The 26,536-nt window shown below is 35.1% G+C and overlaps 1 protein-coding gene and 1 pseudogene across 3 annotated transcripts in view; both read right to left on the bottom strand.

Annotated features, from left to right (window-relative positions):
* Nucleotides 1-26,536, bottom strand: part of MAN1A1 (mannosidase alpha class 1A member 1) — a 183,108-nt gene that overhangs the window by 90,753 nt on the left and 65,819 nt on the right. For both annotated transcript variants that reach the window (XM_002746910.7, XM_054254374.2), the window contains one exon: nucleotides 26,372-26,452. In XM_002746910.7, the coding sequence (XP_002746956.1) occupies nucleotides 26,372-26,452 (81 nt within the window). The remainder of the gene's footprint in view (nucleotides 1-26,371; nucleotides 26,453-26,536) is intronic.
* Nucleotides 599-26,453, bottom strand: LOC144582198 (large ribosomal subunit protein uL13 pseudogene; annotated as a pseudogene). Its single transcript, XR_013534515.1, has one exon. The product of XR_013534515.1 is annotated as a large ribosomal subunit protein uL13 pseudogene (transcript).

Below are 26,536 nucleotides of genomic sequence, written 5' to 3' on the forward strand. Positions count from 1 at the left end.
GACCTGGTAAGTCAAACATCACCCTTCTATCTTACAGTGAAGGGCACCAGTTTCAGGACATGGTCCCTTTTTGTATCACATGACTGAATTTGAACAATTAAACTCTATAGGTATGAGAGACCAATGTGTTACCATATCATGTTGCAGTAATAGTTTGCAAATTTACAAAGTCAACTGAATATCTATGTGCATAGGTTTTGTTTCTTATAAAAAATACAAAGTGTAAGCTGCTCATTTTTCATTCTATTTAAGCAAATTTAAACCTATCCAGTACACATCTAACACCATTAGGCAGGTAGTTTGCTATTTCTGCATAATCTCCCTTTATCATTTATTTATACACTGATACCACTAAATTGCCTTTGGGTACACAGTATATAGTTTTATGTCAGCTGACGAATGAGCATTTTAAATTATCAAATGGTGACACTGTTGGACAGAAAATTTGGCAGCAATTTTTGTCTTATATTTGTGTCCCTTCAGGCAAATTAATTAAACTCTCTTAAAGTCTCAGTTTCCTCATCTATAAAATGGAGAAACATATTTTTGCACCTCACAACTCAGAGAAGTTCTCTTTTTTCCCAATGCCAATATTAAATTTTTATTTTCTTAGACAATGAATACATTTTTAAAATAGAAAAACCACAAAATTAGACATAAAATATAGAATCTTATTAATCTTGTCTACCCAGAAATGACTATTAACATCTTAACTGTCTAAGTGGTATTGATTGCATATTTTAAAAAAGGTTTTGGTCCATATATACTCTTTTGTAATGTTTTAAACCCACCCCCACCAATTTAATCTATATTGTATACAACATTCTATCAGACATCAGCCAACATTTTCTACAGAGGGTTAGATAATAAATATTCTAAGCTTTACTAGTCACATACTCTGTCTCATGTTTATTTTTAATAATCCTTTAAAATTTAACAATGCATTCATAGCTCTGGTAGTATAAAAACAGGTCTCAAGCCAATTTGGCCAAAGGGCCGTAGTTTGCTGACCCTTGTTTCCTATCAATGAATACATTTCCGTAACATCTTTTTAAAAATAGCTATATCGTACACTAGTTCTGGTATAATAAGGATATACCAGAACTTATTTAGCCAGTCTTCTGTTAGTCAACATTTAGGTTTCCCTTGTTTTGATATTATAAACAGCTGTGGAATGAACATCCTGGACATACTTATTTGTATACGTAACTATTTCTTCAGGTTAAATGTTTGAAAGTGCAATGTCTGGACAGCAGTCATTCACTCAATTCATTTACTCACTCACTAACTATAGCTATAGGTTCAAAGCAGCCGTACACAAAATGTGAATGAATGGGTTTGGACGTACTTTGCTAACTCCTGAATTTTGCTAATTTACTTGAAAGCATCTTATTTTTTTTTTTCATTTAAGAGGCTTTAACATATTTTCATATATCCCATATCAGACAATATTGCATCTGTTTTTAACAGATCAGTGTTATATTCTTAGAGTACTATAAACAACTCAATGAAGCAACACCCTGCATTAATAACGATCATCACTAGAATATCAGATGTCATAAAACTCAGTGTTTTTTTAATTAGAAGAGTTTTGAAAATATCAGATTGAAATAACTTAGCAGGCATTTCCTCTTTGGAATATAAACAGAAATAATAACAAGAAACATAATTTATCTTGTCCATTGTAGCTACTCATGCACTATCTGAATGTTTTGTTTTTTACTGCTTTTTAAAGCTATTGCACACACATACATTTCAACACAGTTTAAACTTTCTAAATTACATACTTTCAAAAAGGAACTGCTTGTATAATTGACCTTTTAAAAATGCCAATCAATTTATTCAACAAATATTTATTTAGTGCCTATGTACTTACATACCAAGCTGCACAAGCACTTGGAATACTAAGTAAACATGACAGCTTGGTCAATGACTCATAATAACACTTGTTTTGAAGTGTAACACTGGAAAAATGTGATACATAGGAAAGGATCAAGTAATAACTTCCATTCCTCTTCAAAAGGAAAGTCAAGACAAATATAATACTGCGAATACTACACAAGGTAATCAGATAAATCATCACCATCAATCTTACCACATATAATTGGCAAATGTAGAAAGAGAATCACATACAAAACTGTAAAGAAAGTTCATTTAGTTGTTTCTGAAGATCTTAAATTCAGTTTTCGATGAAGCTGACTTTACTCAGTATGATTATGTACATTATATGTACATGTTTTCTTCTGAGACTGATCAACATCCTGAAGGTTATTTGTTCAGATAAGAACCATCCTTAATAGTGAAGTAACTGATCTAATTAGATTTGTTCAAAAGGACTAGTTCTAACAGAAAGAGTGAAATAGGAGCATGGGTATTTAAAAAGATCCAGAGCTCTACATGGAAAAAACATAGGCAGGTAAGGGCTAAAGAGGAATAACAGAAGTGATGGTGGATGGCAAGGCAAGAGTAAAATAAAAGTTAAAAATAAAAGTAACCCAATTAGATATGTAGCCAGGGAGATAAAGCAAAATATAACAGGAAAAAAACAACAAAACAATACAAAAAAAAAAAGAATCTTCATTATATATTAATGATAGAAATTTGTGTCATATATTCTTCAGGGATGTTTAAAGGGCTGTTCTATCTGCTTTATTTAACTGAAGTTTTCCCAAAAATAAATGAAACCTTGAATAGTTTAATATTACACTTGATAAATAACAATGTTTGTAAGATTTTAAGAAGCAACTTTACTATGATCTCCTATAGAAGAAATGTTTCCTTCAGTTCTTGACCCAGTAAATTAGAACATGGTTTCCTAAACAGTGGTGACAGACAAATCATGAGCCTGTTTTTTTTTGTTTTGTTTTTTAGCTAACTTTAAAGAAAAGAATTCTGGTGATTGTAGAGAAAGAGGTTTCATGGTAACAGGCCAGTGTTCTCAAATGTGGTTCTCAAGACAGGCTGCATCAGCATTATGGAGAAACTAAGAAATGCCAATTATCAGGCCCAACTCAGATCTACAGAATCAGAAGTTCCGAGAGCAAGGCTTATAAATGTGTATTTTAACAAGCTCTCTTTGGGATTCTGATGTACACTACAGTTTGAGAACCACTGAACTAGGTTAACTTAGGTAATTCAAAAGGAATGGGAAATGAATTGATTGGAAACAATACTTTAATCAAAATATTTGTATAAGTACTGTATTGTTTCTGCAATGAACATAGCAACAATTGTTAATAATCTTTAGTCTGGCATATATATAGCACATGAGACGTTAAACCATGAGATTCTGAATGTGCAGTTTAACAATCAACTCTCCATTTGCTGTTATATTTAAGAGTAAATAGGAAAGCCAATTCCTAAACAAATGGCATCCCATCACTGCATAATTTCAGTCTTTATGTGCTTGCCATTGTTGTTTAGGAGCTTATTTTACTGTTAAGTCATGTCTCTAAGTCATTTAAGAACATTAGAATGAAAATATATGGTCAAATTTATGAGGCCAAGAATGAACCTCCTGTGAGTACTTTACACTACATTGAGAATCTAATTATTGATCCACAACACAGCATTTATTAGTGTTTTCTCTTTTCATACAGACTATGTTGCAAATTGACATACAATAGTATCCAGTTTTAAAGGGCCATTTATATGTAAAGTAGTTATTTTATCTATTTGTGGTAGTTCACAGGTAAAATACCCTGTTTTAGCATAGGACTGATGATATGAGGTTAAAAACATTTTTAAGAAATGAAACAGTTTTCAAGAGTGAAAGCTATGCCAATACTGTAGATTTGGAATAATATAATTGAGAAACATCTGTAAAATGAGGCATGCCTTATTATAATAGTGTGAAGATTTATGTATGACTTTCTTGAGATACATTTTGGACTTCTTTTAAGTGCCTTTTTGTTTTTAAAGACAAGGTCTCATTCTGTTACAAAGGCTAAAGCCCTACCTTTTGAATGGGGCAGAAAATCTGAAAGAATCAACAAAAAATATCTAAAACTAGAAAGGATTATTTCAAGATTTCAGGATATAAGGTTAATATAGAAAATCAATGCTTTCCTACATACCAGCAATGTACAAGTGGAATTTAAAATGAAAAACACAATACCATTTAGATTACATTGTGAGCACCCCTCCCCAAAATAAAATATTTACGTATAAATCTAAAAATTGTGAACAAGAGCCATATGAAGAAAAGCACAAAATTTTCATGAAAAAAATCAAAGAACAAATGGAGAGATATCCCATGTTTATGGATAGAAAATTCAATATCAAGATGTCAGTTCTTCCCAACTTGGTTTACAGATTATTGCAATCCCAATCAAAATTCTAGCAAGTCATTTTATAGATACAAACTAATTCTGAAGTTTACATGGAGAAGCAAGAGGTCCAAAATAGCCAATTTCTGACACTGATGCTGCCCAACTTCAAGATTTTCTATAGAGATACAAAAATGAAGACAACCTTGTTGCCTAGAGAGCCTAGAAATTGGCCCACATAAATATAGTCAATCGATCTTTGACGAAGAATCAAAGACAATTAAATGAAGAAAAGATAGTCTTTTTAACAAGTGGTACTGGAAAAACTAGATATCCATATACACGTACTAAAAAAAAATGAATGTAGACACAGACCTTATAACTTTCACAAAAATAAACTCAAAATGGATCACAGACCTAAATGTAAAATGTAATACTACAAATCTCCTAGAAGATAACATAGGATGAAATCTAGATGACCCTGGGTTTGGAGATGACTTTTTAGATACAACACTAAAGGTACAATCCATGAAAGAAAAAATTGGCAAGCTGAGCTTCATTAAAACGAAAAAGTGCTGTGTAAAAGACACTGTCAAGAGAATGGAAGACAAACCAAAGGCCTAGGAGAAAATATTTGCAAAACACATATCTAATAAAGAACTGTTAATGAAAATATATAAAGAACTCTTGAAACTCAATAATGAGAAAGCAAACTCTTTGTAAAACAGTAAGCTCATACTGTCTCTAAGCATTTTTTTTTTTCACATTCTTAGAGCTGCAGTGTATTTGATCAGGTGGGAAGTTAAAACAGATGCCCCATTCAGAAGGTAGGACTCCCTCCAATTCATGTTCCAGCTCCTTTTTGCTAATATTTAAACCAAGGTAACTGGCTCTTCTTACTATTGGTTTACTTTTTTTTTCTTTTTTTTTTTTTTTTTTTTTGAGACAGGGCCTCACTCTGTCATCCAGGCTGAAGTGTAGTGGCACAATCAGCTCACTGCAGCCTCAATCTCCTGGGCTCAGGTGACCCTCTGACATCAGCCTCCCAAGTAGCTGGGACTACAGGTGTATGCCACATTCTTTCAGCCTGTTTACGTAACATCATAAGATGTTTTTTCTTCCAATAGTGGATATTGGCCTCCTTCCTCTTCTCCTGGGTAGCTGTCACTGCTTGGTACTTACAGCCAACCTCCTGAGCCAGGTACTACAGGTAGGCAAACTTTCTCATAGGCTTCAGACATAAAACCTTGGGAGCAGAAGGAAGCACCATCCGCGTTTTCCCACTGTCAAAGGGCAGTGGGATCCCATTAAATACCTTGAGATGGTCTGGGGCAGCCTGGCCTTGCTTGGTCTTGCAGGATAGCATGCCTCAAGCAGTCTGCCAAAAGATGCAGCTAGGAGGCCTGAAAATGGGGGCCTAAGGAAGGATTAATGTTCATCTACTTGAAGGAAGGCCAAGTACTTCAACTTGTTTCTGTAGAAACTGCCACAATCACCACCTTCTGGCCCAGCAGTACCTGCTTAGCTAAAGCAGCTGTCAGGCAGCCTAGAAGGTGGCCTCAGCCAGTGAGCACTAGGACTTTCCCCTCCATCTTCAGTAGCTGCCTGGGAAAAGACCAGTTTTCAAGATAATTGCTTCACTGTCATTTTTTGAAGGTGACCAATTATTGTTGCTTTTCATTATGAAGAACTTACCGATTTATTTATTTTTAGATTTAATTAGAGACAGGGTCTCGCTATGCTGTCCAAGTTGGTTTTGAACTCCTGGGTTTAAGCTATCCTCCTGCCTCAGGCTCTCGAGTAGCTGATTACATGTAGGCTTCACTGCCTGTGGCTTGAACTTATCAATGTAAACATACTTAATGAATTTTAATCTGTTACAATTCATATTTTTACTGAAACTCAAACTTCTAATTTTTGGCCAGTGGAAGCGTCTTCAAGTTGGGTCCTGAGTTCTTTGACCTACTCTAGTAGTCTTTGGTTAGCTTCTTTGTTAACTGGTTTGATATTTCAGACTAATCTTGTACATTTCCCATTTTAGTCTTTTCTCCAAAATGCCCTGGTTAGTGAAAAATATTAATTCAAGCCCACAGGCTGTATGTTAGGGTTGGTCATAGCTACTGGTTTCATTACTGTTTCTAGGCCTTTTCAGGGGACACATGCATATATGCATATTTATATATATTTAAGATACAATATCTCATATGCTTATACTAATATTTTGAATTAAAACTCAGAACTATAGTATTTTTCTTTTTAATACCTTTATCATACAATTCACCCATTTAAAGTATACACTTCAGTGGTTTTAGCATACTCACACTGAGTTGATTCACCACAATTTTAGAACATTATCATCATCTCAAAAAAGAAGCACTAAGTGCATTAGCAGTCACTCCCCATTTCCCTACAATCCCTCTTGTCCTAGGCAACCACTGATCCACTTTCTGTCTCTATCGATTTGCCTGTCTTGGACATCATACAGTATGTGGTCTCTTGGTTGTCTGAAGCTTATTCTCATGTAGATTCATCAGGAAAGGCTCCTGGAAACAATATCCCCAAGTTCTTGCATGCTGGTAATAGCTTGCTTGTGTCATTTACACCGAAAGTCAGTTTTGCTAGGTATATAAATCTTTGTTTCTCATTTTCACCACAGCTGCCAGATTTCCCTTGAGTTGGTCACTAAAATAAGAGATCTATTTATAATAGAGTGCAATTTGCAAATTTGGGATAAGAAATGAGTTAAGACTGCACTCATTCCATAAGTACATATTCCCAACTCTTTCTGTGAATATTGCAGCTTATTGTTTTACTTGAACTACTTCTCTATTTTTTAGCATCTTCTTTCTGTTATCTACCAACCACTTTCTCTTCCATAGAACCAATATTTTTCCAGGGAAAAAAGATGCCCAACTTTTCTACTTCTTTTTCATTCTCATGTATACATATCTGGACTACCTAAGCATTGTATGGCAAGAAATACAACTCTTTATTTTACTGGAAGGAGTCATTGTGTATAGATACAAAAATGGGTTAAAAAGTCTTGACTTAGGGGAAGGAAATTTCTCTCACTATGCCTTTCCCCTAATTTATAATATTCTGCAAACTTGAGTATTAGTGTTTCATAGTTCTAGAAAACTGGATTTAAAGGAATGCTTAAAAGACATTTATTTCATATTCCATTACTTAAATAAAAAAACTTAATGTGATAAATGGTTTACTCAAGGTAATTAGTACCTAATAACTAAACAAAACCTGAGAAACCAGAATTCTAGATTCTAAAGGTAATGTTCTTTCCACCCTATAATAGCTACTTCTTAAGTTCATTAGCTCCAACACAATGACTATTTCAACTAGCCCCGTTTTTTTTTTTTTTCTGGCAAAGTCTCACTCTGTTGCCAGGCTGGAGTATGTGGCATGATCTCAGTTTACTGCAACCTCTGCCTTCCAGGTTCAAGTGATTCCCCTGCATCAGCCTCCTGAGTAGCTGTGTGATTACAGATGTACACCACCATGCCCAGCTACCTTTTTGTACTTTTAGTAAAGATGGAGGTCTCACCATGTTCGCCAGCCTAGTCTTGAACTCCTGACCTTAGGTGATCTGCCTGCCTCAGCCTCCCAAAGTGCTGGGATTACAGGCATGAGCCACTGTACCTGGCCAACCCCATTTATAAATGATTTACCTATAGGCTCAAAATGTGGCAATTTACCTTAGAAAGAAATAGAACTAGTAAGAGCCCCAGATCACTATATAAAGTCTACTCCAATTACACATTCTCAGACAAGTAGCTCATATCCCATTATTGGAAGGAGCAGTACAGTCTTAGGATGACAAGGAAGTGAAAGAATACATTATTAGCTTTTTGTCACATCTATACATTCCATGAAACAGTTTTAAAAAATTAAATATTTCAAATTTATACTCAGCTTCAATATCTGTATAGTCATAACCAAACTCTATCAATTAATATCATGAATAGTCTTATATTTGCTTTGGATAATTAAAACTAAAGTAAAACATTACAAAATTTTCAACAAACACTTTCTAATTATCTCGGGTTTCCATGGTAAAGCGAGTCTAGATTTTGATTTGTGAAGCCTCGTGAGTTTCTGGTTGGCTGTGTCCTTCCCTTTTAATAGTCACCCCTTTTATCTCTCAGACCAGGTTTTCTCTTTTCTCCGGCTCATTATTGAACAGCTTTTCTCTTACTCCCTTCTTCCTCAAGCAAGCATTCATTCTTTCTGAAGTTTCCTAAGGGCCATTTACTGCTTGAAACAACAGAAAAAAGGCTCTTTGTTAGGCCTTTTCTAACACCTTTCAATTTGATCCTTTGGAAAAGACAAAGTCATTGATGGTGCCAGGTACCTCAGTAGCCCAAAAATTTCCATGTATGTTAGCAATAAATATAAACTTTGTTTATGCTTATCTATAGCAACAATACATTAAAAGAGCATATACATTTATCACAAATAATTCAACTCTTGACTTTTAAATGGTTGATTAAGGAAAATGCAAAGAGATTAGAAATGTTCAATTTTTTTAAAGAATACAAAATACATACCATTTTGTACCACACTTTCAATTGATTTATGATTATGTGTTTTTAACAGAGAAATCTTGTTACTATCAGCAGCCTTTGTTGTTTTAAACTGCTTTTGATAATATAGAGACTAAGTAGTTGGATCTGAGACTGTGCAAGGATTTATGACCAATCTTTATTTTAGCTTTATGTCACGTCCATTTCCATGTGAATTGAGCATAATATTAACAGCTAATAGATGTTGTTGTAAATAAACAACATTCTAAGATGGAAATCTATAAATTGACTATAAAGAAGGAAATCCAATTACTATTAAGTAAAGTCATTTTCTTTACGAAACAGATGTCAGAAAGGGAAAAAGGTGACTTTCAAGACTTTATAGCTGGATTCCAGCACACACAAAAAATTAAATCTTAAAAGAGGCTAGGACAACTGAATCCTGATTAAGACTGGGGCAGAAGTTAAGCAATGATTTTTTTCCCAAATCTGCTGTGATTTTCTTTTAATATTTTTCTGATCATGAGAATATTATAAGTTCACTATAAAAATTCTGATGAGTACAGAAAAACAGGCAGGGGAAAAGATTATGCACCAACCAGAAGCAAATATTTAGGAATATTTAAGCGTATAGGTTTATATTTAGTAACAGCTTCATATGCATTTTTTCTCTATATTTTCCATAGCTGAAATCATATTATACATGAAAATATCCTGCATTATTTATTATATCCATATTAGCCCATGCCCTTAGATAAATTAACAAGCATAAATTTTAATGGCCCCATATTATTCTGTTATGTGAGCATTCCATGATCTGCTGCATTCCCTTACTGTTATGTTAGATGTTACTTCTTATTTACTAAATTTGTAAAATATTTCCATGACCTGCTTTTGGGATATGATTACATTTTGGATTATTTCCTTTGGATAGATTCCCCAATGCACTATAAGAATAACTGGAGCTAAAAAGATCTTCTCATATATACAACACTTGCTTTTTTTCCCACAACACTTACATCATGTTACAGTCCCAACAGCAATACCTGAGAGTAAATTTTTGCCCCACTCTTACCAAACTGGGTATTAACATGGTTTTCACAACACGTTAGCACTTGTTTTTTTTTTCACAACACTTATATCACATTATATTCCCAATAGCAATGTTGGAGTGTAAATTTTTGCCCCACTCTTCCCAAACTGGGAATTAACAAAGTTTTGCCCCACTCTTACCAAACTGGGTATTAACATGGTCTTTGTTAATTTGATAGAAGAAAAAGGGTGGGGGGAGAGGAGTCTAAGTATTGGTATTTTGAGTATTTATTAAATGGGTAAATGCTGAGTCAGCATCTGTCTGGACATAGGGGAAAGCATTGGATGGATAAAGAAAAGTAATGGGAATGCAATACCAAACAGCAGGGTTGCATGCGATTGAGAGCATCTGTCAATGTGGAAATCTGCCCATTTATGAGTAATAATTAAACTCCATTATCAGAGGTGACCTCCTGAGATTTCACTATGGGTTGGACTCCTATGAAAAACTCCTGACAGATGCCAGGTCACTAGATCTAATCTTAGTTTAACCTTAAAAGCACTAGTTTTGAGTGGTCTCATTTGTGAAAAATTAACAAATTAAGGGAAAACATAATATAAAATGTTCACTGCAAATCTTTAACAACTATGATGAGTAGATATTTTAATCACATTTTTGCAGTTACTTTTATGATATATGACAATAAATCTGAGTGATCCTGTCTCACTTTTTCTAAGTGCATAAAATAAAAAGAGCACTGGATTCCAAATTTTTGTTCATTGTCTGGAGAAATTCATTAAAGTGCTGTCAACATGTGGTAGATTTATGAGCTATTTCTAAGTGCTTTTTGGAGTTCTCTAATTACATAAAAGCATACCAATTGTATTGGTAAGCCTTCACAATTTATGACTGTTGATAAAGCCAAAATATTTTTGTTTCATTTGAAATGACAAGCTATCACCTTTTCCCTTCATATTTTGTATCAGATATGATTCAAAATTGAAAATATTTTTTTCTAAATCGTGAACATATACCTCATTCAGTGTCTCAATGACTACCATCTTCAACATGCCAGAGAAAAGGATGAATGCATTCTTTAACTGTCACAATGTCACACCAAAATATAGATATACATTTTACCAACATTTTGAAGTGTATCTGATACTAGTTCAGAATAAAAAGAGGGATTAAAGCTGAAATCACACGGCTGTTTTATACATATTGAAGGTTTTTGTTACATGTACTCACTGGAAAATGAAAACCATTTTACTGATGAAGAGAGTGAGAGATTGAGGAATAAAAACATGAAGAAAAAATGAGAATTTTTCAACTTAATAAACTATATGAAAAATTCAAGGAGAGTTTTTTGTTTTGAGAAAGACAAAGTGCAATGAATAAATAATTTCAAATACAACTTGTGCAAAAATCTGTTATTAACTCATAAGTATTATGAATGTGATTATGGTTTAGTTTTCATAACTTAATCTTTGCTCCATCAGGAAGTGGAAGATTTCATGGGCTAGAAGGTTGCTGCTAGCTCATTTTAATGAGATTTAGGTATTTAACTGAAGAGCAAGTAAACAGAAAAGGAAGAAAAGTTGTGGTACCAACCCTGGCAACTCTGGTTTTGAGAATAACATGTGGAGAGGGTCATGTGCTTTGCTGCAGACAGCAGGGTCCAACCCCATTTCTGTCAGGTCCTATATGGCTATGGAATTAGCTTCTCACAGCTTCAGTGTATTTACAATATGGAAATTATGTAATTACCCCAGTACTGATACTGTGTACGTGGCACACCATAAACCCTAAAAAGCAGTCTTATCACCACTGCTGCCCTCCTTCTCCTCTGCAGTCCTCATCATTTCCCTTTCTCACCCTCTATCACGTTATCCCATGGTTGTATGGTCTTTCTTTTCTCTTCTCTACTCTCCCCTCCCTTCCTCTCTCTCTTCTATTCCTTTCCTTCCTTTCTTCTTCCCCTCTTTCTTTTTTTTCCTTTCTTTTCTTCATTTCCTTTCCTTCCTTTATTCTTCTCCTCTCTCTTTTCTTTCTTTCTCCTTTCTCTTTCTCTTTTTGACAGAGTCTTGCTCTGTTACCCAGGCTAGAGCCCACTGAAACCGACACCTCCCGGGTTCAAGTGATTGTCCTGCCTCAGCTTCTCAAGTAGTTACGATCATAGGTGTGCCACCATGCCCAGCTAATTTTGGTATTTTTTAGTAGAGACAGGGTTTCAATATGTTGGTCAGGCTGGTCTTGACTCCCGACCTCAGGTGATCCACCTGCCTCAGCCTCCCAAAGTGCTGGGATCACAGGCGTGAGCCACTGTGCCCGGCCGGTTATATTGTATTTTCTTCAGAGCTCTTATTGCCATCTAAAATTATCCTGTGAACCTGTTTAACATTTTACCCCCTTAGCATGTAAATTTCATGAAAGAAGGAACTTTGTCTAATTTGTTCACTGCTGAATCCTCCAGAGACTAGATCGTGGCCTGGAACATAATAGATGCTTAACACATTTGGTAAATAAAGAAGTGAATCATAAGGGACTAGACATGTTAAAAATTGGAAGCCTGACCAGATGATACAGAGAAGTTCACTATAACTAGTTATTCAGGGCCCAACTCTCTGAGTTAGTATTATTCTAAGTCTAGTTATAAAGCATTAGATAGCAGAAACTGAACTTAGATGGTGTTGTTATGTGACTTAACAGTTAAGTCTAAAGTGAATAATACAGTGTTCTTTCTACCTGGCTACAGTAAATAAATGAGAGAAAGCTAAGGAAGTCACTATATAATAATCAAAATACCAAGTTATACCTAAGGACTGAAACATATAAGTTAGCAGTAATTTATAAATTAGAGCAACTGTGGGTATTATTTTGTCAAGAACTAAAAACAACATAAAATATGATTATGCAAGTAAATGCATCAACCTAAATGGTATTTATAAAACTAAGATGACAATCTCTCCTGCTTATCTTTTCTAACCTTAGCATTCTACCTAATGGCAAGAATGAAAAACAAAAGTGTTTAGAATAAAGAGCCATGAAAAAAATTCTTCTATGTTCTTGAATTTCCTTGTTTTTGAAGAACCCTAGAATTTCTATTTATACTACTTCAGAGGAATTGGATACTTCAAATTATTATAAAATAAAGCTCAACTGTCAAGTTAAAAACAAACATTGCCCTCAAGGCTTATGTTTATTTTAACATCAATTTAAATGAATTTTCAGCTAAATTATAAGACTGGAACTGTTTGCTTCCAAATGCAAACAAATTGTGGCATACTCAGATATATGACCTCTCTTGGGAAAATATTTCATCATGTAGCAGAAGTGGATTCAGTTACTAAAATGGTTAACCCTATGATCTGTCAGTGAACAATTTTCTAAAATGTTTTAAAGAAAATAACTTAAAAAATACATAAACCATAAATCTACATCATAAAATGATAACACAAGAAAGTTTGGCAAATGAAAAAACTTTAGAGAACTTCCTTTATAGGCACCTAATTCCCAGACCATTAAAATTTTAACAAAAACAAATTTTTATGAATCTGATGATAGTTTCATAAATTAGGTAACACTTAATTTATAGAAGAAATCCAGGCCAGGGGCAGTGGCTCATGCCTATAATTCTAGCACTTTGGGAGGCAGAGGCAGAAGGGTCATTGAGGCCAGGTGTTCAAGACCAGCCTGGGCCAAATGGTGAGGTCTTATCTACACACACACATACACACATACACACACACACACACACACACACACACAAAGTAATTAGCCAGGTATGATGGTGCACACATGTAGTTCCAGCTCAGGGAGCTAAGGCAGAAGGAGTCCTTAAGCCCAGGAGTTCAAGTGAGCTATGATCATGCCACTGTACTCCAGCCTGAGTGACAGCCCACCACTCATCTCAAACAAACAAATAAACAAACCCAACAACAAAAATTCAAAACAAATTCACACCACCTACAATTAAATTGCCTACATTTATCTATGCAGATAAAATTCCACTAGTTATAGAAAAACAGCTCTGTATACGTATAGTTGCATTAAAATCCAGCTAATTAGCTGATACGCATTTTGTTTACATTTCTACTGCCATCTCAAATCATCTGACTTACGTCTGAAGGCTCTAGAGTCATAATGTTTGTTCAACAATCACATATTTAAACTTCATTCTGCAAGAATATTCCCTCTGCTTTTTGTTTAAGCAGCAACCTTTGTTCAGTACATATTTTAGTATGGATTTATGAATTTTATATAAAGTGCTTATATTTTCGCAGTATTAAAAATCAGTTCACCGGTGCTTAGATTTTTTTAAAGAGTGATTTTTACATCTTATTAATATTTTAAAAATTGAAATATGTTGCATAGTCAGTGATAATAGATGTCTGACCCCTCCAAATCTCATCTTGAAATGTGACCCCAATGTTGGAAGTGGGGCCTAGTAGGAGGTGTCTGGGTCATGGGAGCAGATCCCTCATGAATGGCTTGGTGCTGTCCCCTTGGTGATGGGTGAATTCTTGCCCTGCGAGTTCACATGAGATCTGGTTGTTTTAGGAGTATGGCACCCCCTTCTCTCTCGTTCCCTCTGTCACCATGTCACATGCCCACTCCCCCATTGCCTTCTGCCATGAGTAGAAAGCTTCTGAGACTTCACGAGAAGCCAAGCAGATGCTGGAGCCATGCTTATACAGCCTGCAGAACCATGAGCCAAATAAATCTCTCTTCTTTATAAATTACCTAGCCTCAGTATTCCTTTATAGCAACACAAAATGAACTAACACAGTCAGCCATGCAGATAGACTGGCAAAATCTCCCCTCAACCGCTCAATCTCATAATGTTATCCTAGATTACATAGCATTGCTTAGAACTGCTCCCTTAAAAAAATATCTCTTTTAATTCATATATAAGGCTATATCCCACCATATAGCCTTAACTTTAAGAGCTTCCAGTAACCTGTTAAATTATGGCTACTACTCCTATTTTACTTCAGCTAAACCTCAGGCAATTTAACTGGTCCATTTCTTCTCTAATCACTACATACCTGCCTTTTTCCTACTATTGCCTTATTTTCATCTTGGACTTCATGGTCTATACTTTCAATAAATTTTGCCAATACTTTAAAATCCATGCCTTTCTCTCTGTGTTACCTAGCTACCAAACCTCAACTGAAACCAACTAACTTCCTTCTCCATGCTTGTGCCGAGCACTGTCAAAAAAAGTGTCATACGTTTATAAGGATTGAGGCTACCCATAAATTCATGGCTATCAGCCTAGGCACTGTCCAGAACCTCTACCATGTTTCTGTAGTCAAGCCTTTAGAATGACAATTTTAAACTGAACATGTTCACATCAAACATCTTTCCTCTTCCCCTGAGTCTCAGCAGAAATCCTTGTCTTGTACTTTTTCACACAGTTAACAGGATCCATCAGAGAATAATTATCTCTTTTCTTTGCCACCAAGTCTAACAAGTTAATGTGCTTGTATTCCTACCTTCTCCTTCACTTTCTCATACTGCAAAGGATGCCTCCCCAAAGGCCACCTGTTTTGTGAATGCCACCTTCCCCTAACTGCTTAAAGACCCTGAACTAATCTTAATTTCCTTACCACCTTCTCTTCTTCAATCAAAAACAATTTGGATTCTATCCTATTATTCTACCAGAAGTACCCTCTATAAAGTCACCCATGACCTCCATGTTGTAAGATACTGAAGAAGGTCCGTATGCAACTTCTTCTAGCAGCAGCATTTGCTACAACTGAACATCTCAGTTTTCAAAATACTATATTCTCTTGGACTCTGTGATGTCCTATTTTACTAGTTTCCTTCCCACTTCTCAGACCATGACTTCTCAGTCTCCTTTTCTAGCTCTTTCTTCTCATTAATGCTTAAATATGAAGCGCTATTTTCTCAGTCTATAATTGCCCCAGACAACCTTATTCCTGTCTATTCCTTCAATTACCATGTTGTTGTTGATGACTCATGGGTTTAGGCCTATCAGTATCTTATCTTCTGTGCTTGAGATCTCTAATGTTTAGCTGCTCTTCAGTTTCTTGGAGCCAGAATGCCCAAGTTTGAAGCCTAGCTCTGCTACTTTGCAAGTCCTTGGGCAAATAACATTCTGTGTGCCTCTGTTTCTTCCTCTATAAAATGCTAATAAGTACAGTTCCTATTCCTACTTTATAGGGTGTTGTAAAATTAATATTTGAATTACCATTTGTCAATGGGGGCTGTGTTTCTCTTATTCACTGCTGTTTCTGCAGCACCAACTGCAGTGCCTAAAAGCAGGTATTCAATAAGCATCTGCTGATTCACTTAATGAATGAAATTACCAGATGGTAAATTATCACAATTCTGAGGCATTTTCTGCTAGCCCTATTAAATTTTAAATTCCTTGCTACAGCTATCTCATATACCCTTCTAAAGGAGATCACAATTTCAAAGAAAAAGAATTTGCAAGAACATTCCTGGAAAAGGCAACTTTTGTTGAAAAACATTCACTCACAGGCAAAAATCTGTGTTAGAAACCCATGTCAACATGACTCAGGCAATAAAAATGATTTGAAGTATTGGTTTCAACAGTCATTATGAATTATAAAGTGATTCAATATAAATCAAAATATAACATATTACCTCATCTCTTTCATTAGGCTTTTGAAAACTCAGAAGTGACTGATCTAGTGAGCACTTAAATCAAAGAAAAAGTAGTAGAAGGAAAAGCACCAGGTCTTCAACAAGCAGGCAACATGGCAGTCCACTGCCAAGCAGCAACACCTGGTTCCCACCACAGATAACAGCAGTGGTGGTATAGAGGGCAGTATATGTCTGTCTGTCAGCTTTACTGTTTTAAAACTGGAAGGCCAGGGAGAAGTCTACAGAGTGGAAGGTATTTCCTGGAGAGGGCAAACTTTGTCAACAAGTGCTAGAGGAGTAGCTTTTTTCTTGAAAATTTGATGAAGATGTGTATTAGTGAAGACTTGTATCCCAAATCACACTTGTCACCCTTATTACTTTGGTGGCACTGTATGGAAGGCTTTTTCCAGTGGGACTGGCTGGTTCCAGTTTGGGGACTCTTGACAAAGTTCTCTTCTCACTAATTCTTATTTTCTGTTACTCTGGGTAGTCGAGAGGGCTACACAGTCTACCCCAAGTCAGTGGTCACTATGCTGGTCATGAATGCTTCTCATCATTCCCTCTTCATGCCTTTAAGTTGTAGTGGCCATATGACTTACTCTGGACAATGAAATGTAAGCTGAAGTAACATAGGTCTTTCAGATAGCTGCATTAAAAGCCAGTGTGGGGTCTGCCAGAATCTCTTTCACCACCGCTCCCTCTTCCCCATGACAACTGGAAATAACCTAGATGGCAGCTGCCCCAGCAGGATGGACTCTGAAGGGTGGATCATGAGCAGCAGAGTCAAGGTAGAGCATATTGTCTTAATCCATTGAGATTTGAGGCTGTTGCTGAATCACAACGTAGGTCTAGTCTCAATGATGTGAATTTGTAGTTTGCTGCTATGTGTAGAGAATTAGCTAAACTAAAAGGAAAAAAAATTCATTAAAACAACTGAATTTTCTGACTTTCTCTTTCCATTAGGTCTCAAGCACTCACTTGTCAATGAGATCAAGGGCTAGGCCAGCTTCTACCATTTACACATAAGTGTAAATAAGCTTCAGGGCTGGGATTACCAGTGAAATGTAGAAATGTGCTCATGAATTATGGAGATAAAATTTTTACAGCTTATAAAACTATGCTTTCAAAAACAATTATCAGTACAAGATAGGGCTTATGCAGAGGGACAAACAGGTAACAAATCTGAGTTAAGGGGTAGAATAATTTCTATAATTCACTCTAGGACAAGAAAAAGTAGTAATTTCTTTTCACTAAAATATATGTTATTTTTGAATTAATTCTGTATATTCCTTTTAAAGTACAAGTTAAATTTACCAATCATAATGGAATAGTCAATGTGTAACAGCTGTAACTCATTAACCATGGAAATTTAATTATAAACATAATAAGGAAAATTATGATTCTCTAATGTTTTACTGAATTAAACTTTTAATGAAAATATTAGCTATTCAGTATATTACATTCCTTTCTTATAACAATTTCAATAATGCCAAATAGTAAATTAATATTTAAAATACATGTAAGGATCAATCTAAACCTCTAAGAAATCTTCGGGCCAAAAACATTAATGTACAACAATTACATAATTATATAATTACATTAATATGACATAATCAATATCACCTGATAATTAAAATTGTTCCTTTCTGGGAAATTGGCATAAATGTGTCATTAAGTAGTTTAGAAAGTTTTAGTTAGACAGTTTCCTCAAATTAAGGACCATATATATACCTTGTAGAATCACTTTCACATTTACTTTTTATAATTTCCTCTTAGGTTTATAATTTCAGAAAATGTTCTATGTCAAATCTATTTTAAAGATCTACAATAAATGATCTACTGCATTTAGCAATGATTTAATTTACAAATAGTCTCCAGGTGATTGATTTTCAAAACTTTCTTTTTCAGAGAATCGGTACGTATAGAACAGGTAAAAAAGAGGATGTTTTGCTAGCTGGGGATGTTGGATGTAGAGCCACAGAGGCTTATATGTGGTTAGAGATCATGCATATTGTCAGTCACCTTATTACATTACATTTTCTCCTTCCTATCTCCTACCCCAAGCCTTCCAGGCCAGTTGCTTATTTTTATTATCTATGTACAGACTCTACTTTAAAAGCCACTGGAAGAATTTTCTGTTGGGGTTTTAAAAAGTAAAGGTCACAGAAACCTGGTGAAGAGTTTTAGTCAGTGAACATTTACTAAATGTTTTCTAGTGCCAGGCATGCACTGCTAAGCATGAGAATATAAAAAAAGCAGAAACCTCATTCTTATTTTTTGAGTTGTACGAATCCTACTGGGCAAAATTTTGGGAGTGAGGAGGTGAGAGGACTCACAGACCCACAAACAATGAACTCTAATAGCAGCATACATAGAGAATGCAGGAAAGGAAGTGGAGGTGGAGGGGGGCCCCTTTGTGTAATGGGGCAAGGGAGGGCCTCACAGCCCCTAAGATAGGCTGTACCTATCTTGGTGGATGGAAGGAACAGGGTGAAAGCTGTTCTAGGTAGAGGGAATGCAGATATAAGAAGTAAACAAATGTGCTTTGTGCATTTTTTGGAAGAAAAAGGATCTGTTATAGAGTGGAAGGTACATGAGGAGGATTATGAAGGAAACCAGAAAAAGTTGGCTGAGGCCAAATTACAAAGGCTTTGTAGGACAAATCAAAATGACTCAACTTCTAAGACCACAAGGACCAGTGGAGGTTTGCAAGAAGAATGTGTGGAGTGATTACATTTTTCCTTAGTGCCACAGTGGGGAAGGGACTGAAGAGGGAAGACGCTGGCAGTAAGAAGGTCAGTTGGATGAATATTACTGTCAAGTTTTCTCTCTGTGTGCTGTCCTGTCATTCCAATAACAAAATCAACCAATCCAGAACATCAACTTTTTTTCTTACAGGTCTTGAAGTTTTCCAGTTTTGGTTTATGAGCTACATTCCCTCACTAAAACGTAAGCTCCACAAGGCCAGGGATTGGGGTCTAATTTATCTCAGGCATATCTAAGGCCACGAGCAGTGTCTGACTCATAGTTGCACTCATCCAATATCTGCTAAAATGATACATGCTTTCTTCCAAATAGTGATTGTCCTTGGGCACATCTCTCTTGGCTTTATCCCAATCACCACCCAATCTGATAAGCACCATTTCCATGTGCTGCTCTGCGCAGATGAGTACACTATAGAAAAACATGCCTAGAAGAGTCTTCCTGCTGACAGGGCCACTCAAACTCAGGGCATCAAAACTTTCTGCCTCTTAATAGGTGAATAACATGGTTTTTACTGCTCTCAAGGGACTTCCTTGAAGACTATCTCGGAAAGGATGGTGTTGAGAAGGGGCAGAGAAAGCTTTACCAGCTTTTCTTTCATTTCTCAATCTATTTATGTTCTTATTTTTATGTCTATTTTTTCCCTAAATTAATGAAATATAAACTTAACTACATATTTATTTTTTCTTAATGCAGAGTTTTGGAGCTATGTATTTTTTTAAGTATAACTCTGGCTGCTTTCCACCAAATTTAATGTGATGCTTATACTGTAGTTGTCTTTTAAGATGTCTAATTTAAATATTACATACTCATTTCCTGACCTAGTTATTTGAGAGATTTTTAAATTTTCATGTAGTTTTACCATTTTAAGTATGTGTACATTTCTAATACATTTTGATTGGAGGTATGATGTACATATTTTTCTAAAAATTTTTTTCATTGTGTATGGCATATAAAAATATTGTAAAGAATTTAATTACTGTATTAGTCTATTCTGTGTTGCTATAAAGGAATACCTGAGGCTGGGTAATTTATAAAGAAAAGAGGTTTATTTTGGCTCATGATTCTGCAGATGGCAGAAGCAGCATAGTACCAGAATCTGTTCTGGTGGGGGCCTCAGGAAACCTACAATGTGGCAGAAGGCGAAGGAGGAGCAGGTATCACACATGGCCAGAGGGGAAGCAAGAGAGACAGAGGGAAGGCAAGAGAGGTACCTGACTTTTTTTTTTTTTTTTAAAGTAGCAACAGAGTCTGGCTTTTATTGCCTGGGCTTGTCTGAAACTCCTGGGGCTCAAGTGAGCCCCCTGTCTCAGTCTCCCCAAGTATTGGGATTACAGGCATGAGTCACTATGTCTGGCCAGATTCTTTTCAGCAATCAGACTTTGTGGTAACTAACAGAGAGAGAACTCACTCATTATCCTGGAGGAGGGCATCAAGCCATTCATAAAGAATCTGGCCCCATGACTCAAACATCTCTCACTAGACCCCATCTTTAACATTGGGGATCACATTTCAAACTATATAGACTACCTAATTTTTGGAGATTTGGAGGGGACACATATCCAAACTATATAGATTACCTAATTTTTAATTTCATTGTACCACAATTTCAATTATTCCTTTTGACTGTATTGCATAGCTCTGTTATTTCCTCATTATATAGGATTAACATATATTTTTATTTTATGGTACTGTGATCATTGTTTTCAATTCTTTCTCTTTTTTTCCCCTCCAATTAGGCCTTTGTTGATATCTCTGCTTTCTAGATTTAAATCTACCTAATTAGAGATCATAATTAAAATTATTTCCATATATAAGAGAGCAGGATAAATCTGAGCCCAATTTTTATAAATTAGAATTTAGGCAAGATATGGGAGGGTGCTAATGTATTTCTAGTGGATCCAAATATATTGTTGAATTTTTCTTGTTCATGCCACATATTTCTACCTTTTATGGAAAATTAAATATAAGTAATATATGTGGGTTATTTTATGGTATCAATTGTTTTGTGTTCACAAAAATAGCAAAACCAGATTGCTGTTAATTCTCTTCCCTACTTTGCTCTGTTCACTAGGAAACCTGAAGATACATTTCTGTCCAAAGCCTGGATGATTTACAAACTGGTGGAATGCATTGCTATATGCTAACCTTATCTGAAACTTTAATATGCCCTAACTTTATTCTCTGTTTTTCCACAGCTCTGTTTGAATCATACACATTTTCTGGCACTCTAATTTTTTTTGCAGAATGAGGCAGGAGACAGACGGATAGTCTGGGAGAGGATTGTGGCAGACACTGACTTTGAAATATATCAAATCGTATGGCCTAATTTTCTAGAGAATTTCTAAACACTTTTATGATTATCCATAATTAATCAAACTCTAAAAAATCAATTTTTAACTATCCCCAAATACTCTGAATGCCTTAATGCTATTAGGGAAAAACAAATAGATCTTCCTACCAGTAAACTCACATTCTTAATCTTATCTCTCTCCTCCTTACTCTACAATTCTTCTCTCCTCCTTGTTTCTTCCTTGTTAGTCTTAAAATTTGGCGGTATTATACTTATTAAGTAGATGTCTCTCAGCAATATTTTGTACTGGTGTTTGCAGCAGTAGATAACTTTTAGGGGGAATCTGAAGAAAAATCCTTTTGCTGCCTTCAAAATGAAAGGTTTTCAGAGTAAACTCATACAATGTAAAAATCCATTCTGTGTGTTTTATTGGTCTAGGATAAGATATTTTCCTTACCTTTTTTCCATTGAAAGCTAGTTCTTAATCATTTTGGCTTCCAGGAGTTGGCTATTGTTTTTCTATTTCACAGACTTAAAATGTACTGGCAGAATGTTTTCTTTGAGGATTAAATCCTCTGGTCTATTCTAAATGTCATCTCTTAGCTTACAGAATAGTTTTACAAATCAGATTCTATTTTTTCAGATATCTTATTAAATTATCAGTTTCCATGCAGCTTGTCTATTTCCTCTGCCATAGTAATATTCACCACAGTGGATGAAATCTTATTGTTGGCTGTTACACGTCCTCTCTCCCGACCCTTCTCACAGGGCCTCAATTTCCTGATCAGAGATTATCTAGACTTCCTTATATTACTCAGACTTCACGGGATGTGAATCCAAACTTTGCAGAAGATTTCTATCATATCCCTTTTCACTCCCCAAGATCCCCGAAGAGGCTGCATGTAACTGAAACTCTGACGATTAACTTCCTTCTTCAGGGACTTTGTGTCTTGAATAGAGCAACAGAAGAATAGAACAAACACGGTCGGGCGCGGTGGCTCATGCCTGTAATCCCAGCACTTTGGGAGGCCGAGGCGGGTGGATCACGAGGTCAAAAGATCGAGACCATCCTGGTCAACATGGTGAAACCCTGTCTCTACTAAAAAAAAAAAAAAAAAATACAAAAAATTAGCTGGGCATGGTGGCGCGTGCCTGTAATCCCAGCTACTCAGGAGGCTGAGGCAGGAGAATTGCCTGAACCCAGGAGGCGGAGGTTGCGGTGAGCCGAGATCGCGGGATTGCACTCCAGCCTGGGTAACAAGAGTGAAACTCCGTCTCAAAAAAAAAAAAAAAAAAAAAGAATAGAACAAACAGTCCATGTTACTAATTGCAGGGTGTTCCAGGGTGATAGTATGGCTATAGAGATCCTCTATGCTAACCTGACACTTTTTGTTCCAAGTTACTCTTCAGCCATCTCTCTGATTCTGTGACATCTTTATGCCCTATTATATTCACTTTCTGCTCAATATAGCTATTGGTTTCTGTTGTAAAAAAAATAATGTTACATGGTATATTCATATAAGTTCTTTTCTACATGTGTCATCCTCTTGCAATGTTATATTTTACACATATCTGTTTTGCACTTGTCAATTTCAATATCATCTCTGCTTTACTCTTACTCTGTAGTAGCATTTCCAAAAACTGTTCTGAAAAATAATTCTAACTTACTGTTAGCATTGTCACTTTTTTTTTTTTTTTTAAATAGAGGAAGGCTATTGTTAAGTGTGGAAAATGTGAGGACAAATAAAAGTAAATTAGCTTCTTTTTTTGTGCATTCTGAATTTCCAAGAAAGAATATAGGATGTAGCTCTTTCCAAACTTATTTTTAGTATGTATACAAATACAGTTTTGCCATATCAAAAGAAACTAGTGGTCTTTAGAACATATTTTGGGTTATCATATTCTAGATGCTGCTATATTTGCTATCTCCAGTGAGAACTTTAGCTTATAATAAAGCAATACTACCTTTTAAATTTATTTTTAATACTGATCCTTCCTATTTAATATTCATCTTATCTCCATCCTATGTGTGTAATTGTTCTGTGGTTGTTTGAGTTTCTTATATAGAATTAGAAAATATTGAGCCTGAACTTTTTTATGGTACTACAAAATTTTTAACTGAGCTATGAGGTTTCAAATGTTTGAATAGGTGCCTGTAATCAAAGTTTACTACAGGTACTTCATGTTTCTATTATTTTTTTGGTAGCTTAGACTTCTGCTGGCATTCTTAATTATTGTTCAGTGTTTCTAACTGTAACTTTCCTGAAAGAGGTATCACAAATCAGTGGGTCTTCTCCTGCTTTTGCAACACAAATTTAGGAATCTTGAGCTGATATCAATGTGGGGTCTAACTACTTCTGGTGGTGATTTGTTCTTAAAATACTCCTGAGCCTCAGTGATTAAATCAGAATGTTAAATTATGGTGGTTTAAAAGTCCCTCTATGAGATATATAGAAAGAGGAACTGTCCTAGACACCTTAGTAAATTGTCTGATCCACATAAAAAGTGTGTGGTATAGAACTTTACCAACTATTTAAAACCAAGTTATTCATAATTTGCTATGTTGGTGTTCTATTAAATGAATGCTCATTAAAAAAAATTTTGATATGAATACAAATAGCTCAAGAGCACACCTGGGGTAAAATAATTTTTCTGGATCACATTCCTAATGGCCAATTACCCTGAATGCATTCATCAAATGAAAATCAATTGTCAGGGACTAAGTAACTGAGAGAGACAGGCAAGTGATGATGTTGAAACAATCCACTATTAATCACTTCTTATTTGCCAACACCACTTCAGAGACTATTTATTCAGTGATTACAGCAATATTATTCAAAATAAAAAGATACTGAAAACAATCTAACTGTCCAACATCTAGAAACCTATAAGGAAAAGAATGCTAAGAAGATGGGTCCCTGTAACTAAAACGAAAATGCACTCTACAGATACAAAAAAATAAAAAAAGAAAAAAATCTCATAAATTTTTATCATAAAGATTAAAATACAGAAAACCTACATGTGATAAAATCATGTTTGTACAGTGATAAGGACAAAGCAGACAGACTGAAAGAATAGTTATTTGCAGTGGAGGTGCTCTTTGTAGTCATTTGTTTATTGAAGTTAGCTATTATAGATTTTAAAACTACCCTTACAAAGTCTTAGGCAAATTATTTTATCTATAGTCAAACTATAAAATCTGTGGGTATTAAAATTATATATATATATATAAAACTATATATATATATATATATAGTTAAGTATACACATATATAGAAACATATGTATATAAACTTAAAACACCATGAGTGAAAAAGTATCCTAATCAAACACGGTATATATTTAGAATAAATACATATGTGTTTCTCTTTGTATGCTCTATTATCCTAATGGAGCCCAGATTTAAAAGAATGCAATTCTTATTTCCTCCAAATTGTCTCACCTCCACATAAATTATGGAAAAAGTTAAAACCAAGGTCATCTTAGTATATCACGTCCAAAGCAATGAGACCATCCTGGCACTGGATCAAGGACAAGTATTCTAAAAGCAAAAACTGTTAACTAAAATAATGTTAGTTAATTTCAAACATAACTTTTTTAAAATATAGGGGTTTGGGTTTTTTTTTTTTTCTTAATCCTTAGAATACCCTAAACTGAAATGAACACATGAAGTTATCTTGTAGTGGAAGAACTGATAAAATGGAGGAAGAGGTATAGCGGACCAGGAGATTCACACTACCCTGGCTGAGAAGGTAACAGAATTCACAATGAACAACATTTAACACTAAAACAGGACAGACACAGAGAAATGTAGAAGTCATCTATATACTTTGAATAGATCTAAGGTAGAATAAAATCAAAACAGAGAAGAAATGTAAGATTTTGAGGATTGTATGTTTGGATAAGAAAATACTTGAGAGACAGGAACAAAGTCAAGCAGCTTCGCTCATTAAACATTTATTGCTCTGCTTAAATCTGTTTGAAGGAGCACAGAAATACATGAAATACTGCACTGGGTAAGATCTACTCTTTCCCCAGCCAGAATGCTGAGGCTAACTCAAATCTGATTGACATGCAACTGAAATATGTGATAGTTTTTCCATAATGTCAGCATTTAATACTGTCAACATTAAAGATGAGGCCCATTCCAACAACTCTTAGTGGACACTTACGATATTCATAAAGTTGTCCAAAACCTTTCAAGAAAATAACATCAGTGCCCTTTATGAGGATGATACAAAAATCCTTTCTTACTCTATCAATAAAAGGCAGTTAAATTAAAAATTCCTGCTTTGCTCCAAGCAGCAGATAATTAATGAAGCCTTGACCCAGGAAGAGCTCCAAAGCACTTGATACCGGGATGCTGATCTACAGGACTGTTTTCCTGGTAGCTAAGTGTCTCGCCCCCTCAATTACATAAAATCTATAATTTTTATATCTTACTTGTCATGCTTTATTCATTTAAAAAGTTTCTATTAAGCTAAACTTGTATTAACATTAAAATAATCTTAAAAAAATTCATCCACAAGCCTGCCACTAAACTTCTTTAATTTGTTCTTAGGCACAATTTGTAGCTGTAATCACACCATATATAACATAATGGAGACAGTTTTTAAAGGCATTACTTAACATTCCCTGACAATATGTTCTGCCAAACTTTCCCAGCTTGCTCATTTAATTAGTACATATTATAAGAAACTCAGTGTAAGCTACAGCTTCACTGAAATATAAAAATTCCATAGATTCCTTCTAAATATATGTCACAAATGGCATATTTTACCAAAAAAATGTAGTTTAAGACACTTTATAATTCACATTTATATACTACTTTTCATCTTACCTCTTCTCCAGACAGATAGTAGGCTGAGAGTAGTCCACCAACAAAGCGTATATTTACTTCAAAGACAGAAATTTCAGCATTCTATATGAAGAAAAAAATGTTCAAATGTGATGATAGTACATTACATTTGAAATTCAGAAAAATCATTACTGTGATAAACACCTA

The sequence above is a fragment of the Callithrix jacchus genome, chromosome 4 (assembly GCF_049354715.1).
Source record: "Callithrix jacchus isolate 240 chromosome 4, calJac240_pri, whole genome shotgun sequence".
NCBI classification, from domain to species: domain Eukaryota; kingdom Metazoa; phylum Chordata; class Mammalia; order Primates; family Cebidae; genus Callithrix; species Callithrix jacchus.